At 57.2% G+C, this 12,272-nt stretch overlaps 3 protein-coding genes across 3 annotated transcripts; 1 reads left to right on the top strand and 2 right to left on the bottom strand.

Moving 5' to 3' along the window:
- Positions 1-275: 275 nt before the first annotated feature.
- On the bottom strand, positions 276-2,506 carry CGCA056_v006790 (DnaJ-like protein subfamily C member 7-like protein; the record flags this gene model as incomplete). Its single annotated transcript, XM_037322039.1, has 3 exons — positions 276-564; positions 619-1,780; positions 1,837-2,506. The coding sequence occupies 3 exons, from the start codon at positions 2,504-2,506 to the stop codon at positions 276-278; spliced, it is 2,121 nt and encodes a 706-aa protein (XP_037179647.1).
- A 3,282-nt stretch (positions 2,507-5,788) lies between these two features.
- Positions 5,789-6,775, bottom strand: rlc1 (Myosin regulatory light chain 1; the record flags this gene model as incomplete). The annotated part of the gene is made up of 2 exons (XM_037322038.1): positions 5,789-6,207; positions 6,262-6,775. The coding sequence occupies 2 exons, from the start codon at positions 6,773-6,775 to the stop codon at positions 5,789-5,791; spliced, it is 933 nt and encodes a 310-aa protein (XP_037179903.1).
- A 2,551-nt stretch (positions 6,776-9,326) lies between these two features.
- mesA lies at positions 9,327-11,950 on the top strand (the record flags this gene model as incomplete). The annotated part of the gene is made up of 3 exons (XM_037322037.1): positions 9,327-10,175; positions 10,232-11,476; positions 11,531-11,950. 3 exons carry the CDS (start codon positions 9,327-9,329, stop codon positions 11,948-11,950), a joined length of 2,514 nt encoding a protein of 837 aa, XP_037179902.1.
- Between the last annotated feature and the right edge of the window lie 322 nt (positions 11,951-12,272).

Here is a 12,272-nt window from a genome sequence, read left to right as displayed (position 1 = left end):
AGCCGTATGCCCAGCTTCCGGGTCCCTAAGATGCAAATATACACGAATCCCACAGTTATCGCGGCCAGTATCAGGAGCTGCATTGGAACTAGGACCAAAGCGGCCACAATCCACACTCCGTACTGGCGTACCTTTTCCACAATTCGGCCACCTCTATCTTGGCGCCGCTTCATGTGGTTCTTCATCGTCTCTTGGGTGAATGAGCCGCCCGGCTTGCGTCCCGGCTTGGCCGACTCGTCGTAGCGTTCTGCTTCATCTTCCTCCGATTCGGATTGTCAGGTCGAGAAGTTGAAGCCGCGTCCACCGAACCCTTGGCCGCCGCGCGGGCGACCACCAGAGCCGTCAGCAAACGAGAAGTGTGCACCACCGCCGGGGAAGCCGCCTCCGTTGAAGCCGCCACCGCCGCCGAAGCCGCCACCACCTCCCATCATGTTGAACAGGATCTCAGGGTCGATGCCCCCGTGCATGCCGCCCATGCCACCCATGCCACCTCCCATACCACCGCCACCGAACATGTCGGAGGGGTCGATGAGGTCCTCACCGCTGTCATAACGAGCACGCTTTCTGTAGAATGGTTAGCACTGGCCAGGTCGAAGTATGTTTAGACAGGCGACTTACTGAGAATCGCTCAAGGTTTCGTAGGCTTCACCGATGTCCTTGAAGCGCTCGGCGGCCTGCTCGTCGTTGGGGTTCTTGTCGGGGTGGTGGATGATGGCCAGTTTGCGGTATGCCTTCTTGATCTGGTTGTCATCCGCATCCTTCTCAACACCGAGGATCTTGTAGTAGTCCTTGCGCTGGCTCTTCTTGAGCTCCAGCTCGGCCTTGCGAACCTCCTTGGCGATGGTGCGGTCTTCGGGGTCGAGCTCCTGGATCGCCTTCCACTCACGCACAGCATCCTCCCACTTGTTGGCCTGGCCAAGAGCATTGGCCTTGGTCTTGCGGGCCTTGAGATATGTTGAGTCCAGGCTGATGGCACGCTCACAGTCAGCAATGGCATCGTCGTACTGCCTGAGCTTTATCTTGCAAAGCGCCCTGTTCTGCAGGATCTTGGAGTTGGTGCCGCGGTTGGCGGGGTCAACCTCCAGAGCGGAGGTGTACTTTTCAATGGCGGACTGCCATCGGCCAAGCTTGTAGTCCTGGTTGCCCTCCTCCTTCATGCGGTCAAGCTTCTGGACGATTCTCAGGTACTTGACGGCATCGCGCATATCGGGGTCGCAGCTGATAGCCTTGCGGAAGTGGCTGACGGCCTTGTCGTTCTCACCCTGGGCGTACAGAGCACGTCCACGGAGCACCAAGGCCTCGGGATCCTGGCTGTTGCTCCTCAGCAGACTCATGGCAATGTTCTGCGCCTCGCCGAGGGCATTCACGGTGCCCATCTTCAGGTAGGCCTCGCCACGCATCAGTTGCCACTTGCGGGGCTTGGAAGCGCCGAAACCCAGCTGTCGCTCGGCCTGGTCCAGGGCGTGCAAAACCATGGAGCCGGCGGTGCCATCTCTCAGGGCGCTCTGGGCGGCGGTGATGTGCTTAAGCATCTCCCGGGCCGGAGCCTGGTCCTTGGCAGAGGGGGGCGGGTTGATGCGACCGAAGACCAGAAGGGCCTCCTGGGGCTGTCCCAGACTGGTGTAGATGCGGGCCAGGCGGAGGAGAATCTTGGGGTTCTCGGGGTCGAGATCGGCGGCGCGGGTGCAGTCCTCGAGGGCGTACTCATACTGGGTGTTGGACATGTACGCAGCAGCGCGGTTGCTCAGGTAGGTGGCGGAATCGGGGACCAACTCGATAGCTAGACTGGACTTAGTAACTGCGGTGTCGCGGACTTTGCAACCGGCGGCAACATACCCTTGGAGTACTGGAGGATGGCATTCTTGTAGTCCTTCTCCTTGAAGAACTTGTTGCCCGCACCCTTGTAGGCCTCAGCCTCATCCTCGGTAGTGGGCACAGGGCTGGAGGGGTTGGACTTGTGAGGTGGGGGAGGAGGGGCATCGCCATTATCATTGCCGTTGACGTTTGTGTTGATGCCATTCGGTATGGGGACGGAGAATGAAGCCTGGGCGGAGGGTTGGGGGGCCGGGGCAGGAGAGGAGGAAGGAGCGGCGTTGGACTGGGAGGAGTCAATGTCCATGGCTCCGGGGGAGTTGCGACCGCTCATGGCTGAAAGGCGCTTTGCACGCTCTTCGGGGGTGAGGTTGAGGGGGTGAGTGTCGTAGTCGATCTTGCTGGTCCTGCGTGATCCGGGGTCTGTAGGGTGGCGGCCGAAAGTGCGGGATGTGCGCGATGACTTTGTCTCCCGAGGGCCTGGAGATGCGGGCTGGGAGGATTTTTTGGTGGGGGATTTCGTCGGCGAATGAGCCTTGGTGGGTGACCGGGGCTTGGTGGGCGACTTTGTGGGAGAGGAAGCCTCCGAGTTGGCGGGAGGAGGGAAGTGAGAGTAGGCTGGGGGGGCGTCGTAGTCGTTTTCGTCCTGGCCGGCTTGCTGCTTCTTGGACGACTTCTTTGCGAAGAGCTTCATTGATAAAGCAAGCACCCTCTGAGGGGAACCAAAAGAATGCGCGGGCTTATTTTTTTGGTTAATTAGGTAAGGAGGGTCGGCAGACCTCGATGCAAGGTTATGCTTGTGCCGGATTCCCCAAAGCGCATTAACGGGCCTAGTGAAGGAGCCAGCTGCAGCAGCAACTTTTTTTTTTTTTTTTTTTTTTTTTTTCTGCGCTCAAGGTTCCTTTTCCTTCGGACCTTGGGTGCGCCCGGGTGAAGACAGCTGTACCTTGTCTCGGGGAGCGGAATGCGGGAAGGGTTCGGATGGTGCAGGCAAGCGTTTGTCTGCTGCTTTGAGGGGGCTGCAAAGGCAAAAGAAGCTCAAGAAAACAACAGAAAGTCGAAGAGCAGGACGAGAGAAGGAGGAAGAAGGAGTGAGAGAAGGACAGCGCGGGCTCTCGGAAAGGCGAGGTAGAGGTAAGGCGAGGGCGAGGGCGCGCGGAAGGAGAGGCGGGAAAGAGAGAGAGGAAGGAAGCCCAGGCAGGTAAGGTAAGGTTTAGGAAGAGAGGAGGCTCAGCCAGAAGACACACAGCCCATTGGCACTTGGGGAGTGGACACTGGAGGTGCTCGAGAAAGCCTGAGAGGCGGACAGGCAAAAGATAGAGGGGTAGGGGACGGGAACCCGGTGGAGGCAGGTAAACGTCGGTAAGGCAAGGTAAAAGAAGCCAAGGTAAGGCAGCAGCAGCAGCAGCAAGCAAGCAAGCAGAAGCTCAGTGGCAGCAGTGGCAGCAACAACAGCTAGAGATGGAGATTGCACAAAGTTGCTTTTCAGATGTCATCCTGAGAGACGAAATAACGGAAAATCCCAAACAACAAGCGAGACGAGCCTTGCTCGCCCGGGGGACTTGATCGATTTATCAGCTGTGCACAATTTTTTCTTCTTCCCCTTCCTGCCTCTCCTCTCTCCGTCTCTCTCTCTCTCTGCCCGCCCTGTACCTATGGATACGGGGGAGACGGAGACTGTACAAGGCCCTGGACGCCCATGTGCTCGCCTGGGCGTGCGTGATGTGGATGGACGGCCATGTATATTTTACATAGCACATAACCCAGCGCTGCCAATTACAACACTTTACACTCCATCATCCCCATGACACCAGCTGGCGGGGACTGCTGTTGCTCGCCCTTGCAGCTGTTCCAGGCGGTGCTTCTGCTCCTCCCCAGCCCTGTCGGTTTGGGGAGGATCTCTCCCAAGAACCAAACCAAACCAGCCTGCCAGAGACAACTGACATCTCCATGTCGACCAACTGCCTGTCTCGCCTGGGCATGGCACTTGGCCTTTGCCATTGGGCGCCCGCGGCCGGCAAAACGTGTATATGATACCTGCAGAGTCGCGTGCGCTGTGCGTGCAGTTGATGTAACCAAGACCGGCCGCCGCCACACATCCCCACAGGAAGCTTGTCCAAACGGTCCAGTCCCGTCTCTCGATGACTACTCGCAGCCGCCAGAGAGCCAATGGCGAGGCCAAGACGTCGTCGGCTTGTTTACCTAGCTGCACAGCGGTGGATGAAGAGATCGTCGGACGACTGGTCTGCGGACGACGAGGAGAGGAGTGTTGCTCGCTGATGTTCGTCTGTCTCCTGTCTCGTTTCCTAGCCACCGTGATTTCGCTGTCGCCCTCGGCCGACCAATGGCGCATCACGCGCAAAGTATTAGGTTCGTCGGGGGCCATGTCATATCCTCCCGGCGACCGACGCAGGCCTCAACTGTACTGGCTAGAAATAGACCAGGATAGTGACTAGACCTGATCCCGCGAAAGAGGAGCTTTTCGTGTGTTCAACCTCCATTGGAGGGTCCTCCAGCTCCAAGGCCCAGGGACGACAGCGTCATGGCGTTTGCAGGGGACCACAGCTGCCCTTCCTGACTGTCGGGACACGGCGGATATCAGACGTCGAGGATGAGATAATACTGAGCACGTTCCTTTCACCGACTCCAAGACTTTAAGGGGGAGGACAGAAGAGGAAGAAAAGGGAAACACTGTAGCCAAGCTGTCGTACAGCGGCACGCGAGTAACATGGAAAACGCAGCCCGGCCGGCAGACGCTGAGTTTTTAGGCTACCTACTGCGCATCTGCCTTTACTTCAAGCCCAAATTGCCATTGCCGTACCCGTCCCGCTGCTGCTTAGGAAGGTTCGGGATACAGGCTAAATCGGCATATCGAGGCGTTTGCAACAAACGGCTATTGCTCTCCAAGTCCGCTGCATCCCAGCGGGCCGGTTCGAGAAGGTTCGGTGGGGCTCCGTCCCGGACCCTGCGAGGCGCGCCCAATCAGCGCCCACCATTGACCGCTGTCACCTTGGGCCGCCGAACCGCCCGAAGGTGCTGGTTGCTGAATGGCACCCGACCACCTGCACCGACCGCAACTGAGAAAAAGTCCCTGAAAAATCAATGTGCAAGCTCGGAACACCCCATGTCCCGGTCACTGCGTCACTGCCGCCGGCCCCTTGTTGGCAAGAAAAAAAAATGAGGTGCCCTGCCAGCTGCTGCCGTTGCTGCTGCTGCTGCATGCTGTATGTACAGGTAGGCAGGCCGCTGCAGACTGCCCTGTGAGTGGCCCCGAGTGGCCTCCTCGCTGATGTGCATCTCCCAGCCTCCTCCTAAACCAAACTGATGGCATCACCACCCCCTCGGCTTGCCCATTCAAATTGCCCATCCCAACCTAAGTCCAGATTGCCGCTCAAGGCCACCGTGGCCAGGGTTATTACGCAGTCCAGCGGGTCTTCCCAGAACCCCCTCTGGATGCAAGTTGAAGCGGATGCAGAATACGTGCATGCACTGCCCTCAACGGCCTGCGTCCCAGCCTTTTCCATTACACTGAATTCCCCATGCCTTGAGAAAAGACACCGTCGTTGCATGTGGAATCGTCCTCGACGGAATAGCCCTTGATCCCCCGCCCCGGCTTTGGCCTCTGTGGGATCTGTCCCCCGTCACGCGACGTCAAGTCATCGTCACAATGGGCGCCTGCCGCAACGGCTTGTTACCCGGCGCTAAACAACAGGCCTCTCTTGGCGCGAAATGCTGTGAAACGGAGCCGAAATTATTCCTGATACTTTCCGTGATCCTGTCCTTTGATTATTTCCCAATGAATAAAAATACAGCGCAAGTCATGTCCAAATCTGTTCGTCAATCCCTCCGTTTCCATTTAATTGTGCTCGTTTCCCCTCCCCGCGGTTACGGCAAGCTTCGTCTCCACATATTGCTCGCCCAATGTCGTCACACCCCGATCTCCCCTGTGCCATGAGACTTTTCTTGTTTTGTACCCTCAGTCCTCCGATCCTTCGGCCGAGTTAGGCTCTGACGCCGTGTTGGAGGAGCCCATGATGGAGTTGACAAAATCTTGGTATCTAAAAACCTCGCCGCGCTTGCCCAATCCGCTTTGCATGCTGCGACTGAACGCTCTTCGGCCCGTGAAGCCTTCAATCACCTTCTCGACCTCGGCCTCCGTCAGCGGACGTTCGCCAGGCTCTGGCGCAGTATTCAGCAGCGCGTCTCGCAGCTCGTTCAGGTTGATCTGGCCACTGTCGTCGTCGTCGAACGCGGAAAAGGCGGAGAGAAGCTCGGACTGATGGGATAGAGAGGCCATCATCGTGGCCAGAGAGTTGAGAAAGGCCGCCATCGTCATCGTCTGAGGTGCGGATGGCGGGAAGAAATGTGTTACGTCGGATGCATTGGATGGCAGGCCTGGAAAGTGTCAAACATTGCAAGCGAGGCAGAGCTGTCACCTTGTCGACTTACCCAGCTGGTTCAGCATGTCCGCCACATCGTCTCTGTTAATGATGCCGTCGCTGTCGCGATCCAGAATCTCGAATCCTTCTCTGAGTGTCCTGACTTGAGCAGGTTGCAATTGCGCAATGGCGCCGCCGTGGCTGACGCTCTTCTTCAAGGCTGGCCGCGCAGCGATGGGCGAGGTCATGATGTTGCTGGTCTCGCCGCCAGTGGGCGTGCGCACTCTCGGTGTACGGCTCTCGACTGTCTCTGTTGGAGTAGTTGGGTTGCCGAATCGCCCGTTGTTGGTAGCGTAGGACGCCTTGGTCGGTGATCCGGACGGAGTGACTTGTGTCGAGGCTTGGCGCACGGCAGAAGGCGATGCTGGAGACTCTGGTCGTCGGAAAGGTGAGCTGCGCGGAGAGCCATATGGTCCTAGTGGGGAAGGTTTGTAGCCAGCGGGCATTGCCTGTGGATTCTCGACGTCAAAATTCATGCGTTCCTCGAGGCGATTCGACGCGTGAGATGGACCCTGGCCTACCATGATGAGGGCTTTTGGGGCGAAAATAGATGTGCTGGGTGGGAAATAGGGAATGCCTTGCTCAGGAAGTCTGATGCCGCGCGCCCACTTGGCACCAAAGTAAACAATGCGAAATATGGAGAGGCCAAGAGGCGTTGGTTCACTGTCTGAGAGGGTGGCAGTGATGCTGCAGGACGTGGGGAAAAGCAATGGCAAGATTAAAAACTGTGCACAAGTGTTGGATAGAGCCGATGGATGTTGGTTTCGTATTAGAGTCAAGCTGGCGGCGTATGTCACTTGGGAAGCGGTCAGATCCAGCCACAAGACGAAGGCTGATTTGGGGTCGAATGTAAACAGAGGCGTCTTTTCCACGACAACCGCAGCCTTGCAGCAGCTTCCCGCGACGCAGGGGCCATCTCTGACGTGGGGCACCCAGATGTGGCTGGTGGTTTGTGGCTCAAGAAATCCAATTGCCGAAAGCGTGCCACCAGCCACAGGGGTTTCACGTCAGGACCCTCGGCGCTAAGCGCATTTTAGGTTGGGTGCGACAGCATGGGCCACCAGGAATATCAAAAGGGGAAAGGAGGGAGGACAAGGGGGGGCGGAGGGGAGAACGTGGAAAGGGGAAGGGAAATGGAGGGGACTTGGGAACGTGGGAACCTGCTTCTTGAGCACTGAGGGGGACTTGTCGGAAAGTCGATACATAATCAGGCGGCATCAGTGATCGTTCATCAGGATCAGCAGAGCTACGTACGCATTCGTCGGCGCTTTCGCAGACACTGCCCACTGCCACCGGCCGAAGCCCACTCCTTTGCGGCGATACCCCCGGACAATGCAAGACGCAGCCAGTAGTGTAGGTACTATGGTATGTTGCTGCGGTATGTACACCTCCCTCAGCGTCAATTGCGGACTGTAGAGTGCCAAGTAGAGGTATCCAACCCCGTACTCCGCCTACCAGCTGTCTCTTTGTTTCGTCTGCCCGTGAGCTGCCCGCCCGCGCACGCCGCCATCGGGCTGTCCATCTGGCATTCTGGCCTGACTGACGGACGGACAGACCGTGTCTGTGTGTCTGTTCAGCTACGGTATGCAGTGCCAAAGTAAGGGTAAGTGGAGGAACAAACTCAAGGTTGGTTCCTTAAGGTGATATCCGTAGGTACACTCAGCTCACTGCTGTGCCCTTGGAACGCGAAACTTGCCGGGCGAGGCAGAGAGCGATACCGACCTGACTCTGAGATTCTGCACACATAGTATATCCGTAACCACGTAACGACGACTAATTAGTTTGTCCCTCACCTGCGACCCGCGACCTGCTTGGGCGACACGCGGAGAGCCACACCGGCGCAGCGTGGGCACCAACCACAGACGGGCAATCCCCCCTTTTAGTGTCCATCAGGGGCAGACCTCCCTCCATCTTCAATCAGACGCGCTGTTTGGTCCAAAGAGGCGTACCTTGCTTCTGGCGCATTTAGCTGCGTGCTGTTCGTGCCGGTGGGGGATCGAATTGGATTGCACAATTTTAAAAAATAGGAAAAAGAAGCACCACACCTTAAACCAGCCCCTGTCAGGAGTTCTACAAGGTCCTTACACCACCGAGAAGGCCACCAGTGACGGCCACTACCACCATCACCATGGAACCCATGGACTGACTGACCATGTGCCCTTCTTACCTCACCTTACTAAGTAGGCGGGAACAGAAAAGACCCAAAAGACCAGGCCAAACGTCGTAGCAGATGGTGTCTCGGTGCCGTTCTCTTCCAACGCATTGACATTGAACGAGCAGGATATCCCTTCTCTGTTGCCTCCCATTCCCCGAGGGCGATCCTGTTTCCCTCTCCAGCGTCTGCCTGTGTGCGCCAGTCACTGCCCGGATCTGACGTTTCGAAGAGCGCATCCGGCTGTCGTCTGAGAACGCCTCCGCGCGCTACCCTGCCTGGAAATACAAGTGAACACCGCAAAAGGCACGCCTACGGCTACGTACCAGCTGCTTTTTTCCCGCCTCCTGGCTGCCTTCTTGTAATGGAAAGCTGAGGTGCCGCACCTAGGTCCCTGACTGACTGGGAGTCCCTACAGGATACAGCGCCAATAATACCTCCCGCCTTCCCTCCCTCGCACTCCGCCTACACTGCCGAACAGTCGCCCTCCCTATCTCTATCTTGCATCTCGGGACCCCACGACTCGCACTTGGCTCTCCCCAGGACAGGAGTGCCTTACCTTACAACCACCATCCAACTCGCCTCCCGACTCCCGACGATACTGCGGACGCCGTACTCGATACCAGACATCCTCCCTCTCGGTCGCATCATTCATGTCGCACTCGGACTCTCGTCGAATGTATGTGGCTGCCGCAAGCCGTCGTTAAACCGCTCCTGCGACCACCGCCGACAACGCCCTCCCACTGTCGCATTGTCGCAGACCAGACAGCCAAATCTACTTCGCATCGCTGCACCTCCCCGGACGGACCTCGACACTGCAGTGCATTGGATGGCTCTGCCTACCGGCAGCCTGCGCAAGCCTCGATCCCCCCCATTTATCGATTTGAACTGCTCCGCAATTTAGCAGTACGGCCCTCTTCAACATGGCTTCAACACAGACCGCGCTGCCGTTCCTTACGCGCAACTACTCCAACACCCAGCAATATCAATCGCCCAACGGCCCCTGGCCCAGTCGTCGGACTTCGCTCTCCAGTTTCCCTACCGGCTCCGCCTCGAGATCCCCCTCGCAAATGTCCAATACTTCTCGCCCCTCGCGATCCCCTCAGCCGCCGCCTATCGCCGAGACGGACCGCTCCTCGAACCCCAGCTCAAAGTCAAAGACGCCCTCCACCGGTGTGTCGTCGCAGCACTCGTCGCTGTCCGCCCCGCGCCGCTACAACCCCGATGCGCACCCCCCACGCAAGTTGCGCTCTCAGTACCCGCGGGGCTCGACCGAGAATCATGTCGAGTACATTCTGGTCGCCTCTTTCGACATTGACCGAGGCCCGGTCATGGAGCACCAGTACCCGGTCTCCATAACTGGCGACGAACACATGTTGGCGGAGCTCATGTTACCCGATCAAGCTCACGTACGCAACCAGGACTGGACCATTTTCTTCTTGCACAAGGATACGAGTCAGGAAGAGGAGGACGAGGAGCGCAAGGCAAAGGAGGCCAGGAAACGAAGGCGCAAGAGGCTGAGGAACCGCGCAGCTGGAATCATTGACGAGGAAGACGAGGGCGAGGACCTGGGAGATGAGGAGGACTTGGACGACTTGGACGATTATGACGATGACGAGACCGACGACGATGAGCCGGAAGGGGGAGAAGGGCCACCGCTGATCTATGTGCTGAATCTGGTCAATACGAAACAAGACAAGACGGTCAAGAGAGGTGCTGTGGTCAAGGCCATGGCCATCTGCACCAGGCATCCATTCTTGCACATTTACAAGGTAAGACGCTCCCCTTTCCATAGTTGTTTAATTTCACGAGACTAACCAATATCCAGCCTCTTCTCCTGTTAGCGCTGGATGAGTACTTCAAGGCTCCAGTACCCGAAACATTGGCTATGTTGTACGATGCTGTGAACGCCATGGACCTGTCCCTTATGCCGAAACTGAGCCTGCTCGAGAGACACCTGCTGCAAGCCAGTGACAACAAAGACCTGTTTGTGGAGAAATTTGAGCAAATGATTCAAATGCGCATGGCCGAGGACCGTGGCGAGCACATCAGCGACCAACCGTTTGACGCGAGCCGGGAGCCTCCGAAAATGCCAGGCGTCTCGAGGAAGGGAACGAAAGCGCACATCGAACTCGGCTCGACATATTCAGTGCCCCGGGATACGCACGAATTCGAAAGCAAGGTCATGTACAAGGGTATTCCGGTGCCAATCAAGGTCCCGGTTGCCGTCATGCCGGAAACCGTAGGCGACTTCTCCTTGGTCAAGCTCATCCAGAAATTCTCAGAGCCTCAGGGCAAGTCACCACAACCGTTCCCGTTGCACCCGCAGTTGACGACGAATGGCCCGCATACACACCCGATCATCGTGCTGGTCAATGCGTTGTTGACGCAAAAGCGAGTGATTTTCCTGGGCCATAACATGCCTTCGGGCGAGGTTGCGGAGGCAGTCTTGGCTGCGTGCGCCTTGGCATCCGGTGGTACGCTGAGGGGCTTCACGCGACATGCGTTCCCCTACACGGATCTGACCAAGATTGACGACTTGCTCAACGTACCTGGCTTCATTGCAGGAGTCACCAATCCGACATTCGAGTTGCACCCTGAATGGTGGGATGTCTTGTGCGACCTGCCCACAGGGCGTGTCAAGATCAGTAGCAAGATTGACCCCGCGCCGGTGACAGAGGGAATGGTGTACTTTCAGCAGCAGAATCCGTCTTATGCCGGACTCGTCGGGGGCACATCCAAGGTTGCTGCTGAGAGCGACCTCACGGGCGACTCGGCATTCATGCAAGATGTCTTGAGGAGCATTGCGGCAAGGCACGGCGAGAGAGTGATACGCGCCAAGTGGAGAGACTGGGTGATCAAGTTCACCCGAATCGCTGCCGCCTTTGAGGAAAGCGTGTACGGCGCGAGCGCTCTCTACATTGGCGGCGATGAGTTGGAAATGGGCTCCATCGGTATCAACGGCCACGGCTACGTATGGCCGGATGAACAGTCAAAACACAAGGAACTTGCGGGTAATGTGACAAGAATTGAAGGCTGGAGAAACACAAGGAGTTACTACAGCTTCATCCAGGTAAGAAAGAGAAACCATCGTTGTGGCGGCATGGCCTTGTACTAACCGTCTCAGGATCTCGCACAGATGTACCAGGTCAGGCCACTTAAGGGTCTCGACCTGCACCACATGCACGACCGGCTGCGAACGCAGCGGCTCAATCCAATGCAGAGCAAGGAGATATATGTTCAGTTCTCCAAATACGTTCACTCCTACGATGAGATCTGCCTGCTTCTAAGCGTCGCACCGGAGTCTCATGCAGGACTGTTCTATATCGCCCTCGGTCTCTTTCACAAGGACCGCGAGGTACGACTGAAGACGGCGGACCTCCTGGAACGTATCGGCGAGCACGAGGCCGGGCAGCATTGGTGGAAGGCGCTCAGTCGCTTCGAGAAGCTGGCGTTCAACCGGATCCGCAAGGAGGCGGACGCGGAGATGCGGGCGAAGCTGGAGAAGGAAGGCTTGAGTCCCGAGGTGGAGAGACGGATCAGTTAGGCGCTTTTCCCGGACTCGTTTCTTGCACTTGCATGCTTCTAGACTTTATACTCCCATCATGGCGGGCGCTGCTCATACGTACCGGCGCTGGCGTTCTTGCTTTGCAGCACCCCTTTAATTTCTCGTGCGGGAGGGATACATAATTGTTTTACCCTTGCGAGTCCAAAAGAAAAAGGGGTTGCGTGGACGCGGAAATAGTTGGCATTTGGTTTTCTTCACGAAGGTTACGATGGAAACGGGTGGATGATACGTCGGCTATTGTTCTCAAATTCAAAGAATCTCAGCAGCAGCGGCATACTACTCAAAAACTAACTTATTCAAT

This window comes from Colletotrichum aenigma (assembly GCF_013390185.1).
Source record: "Colletotrichum aenigma strain Cg56 chromosome Unknown KSG_Cg56_contig04, whole genome shotgun sequence".
NCBI lineage: Eukaryota > Fungi > Ascomycota > Sordariomycetes > Glomerellales > Glomerellaceae > Colletotrichum > Colletotrichum aenigma.
Note: the sequence above shows the minus strand (reverse complement) of the source record. Positions and strands in the feature narration are given on the sequence as shown.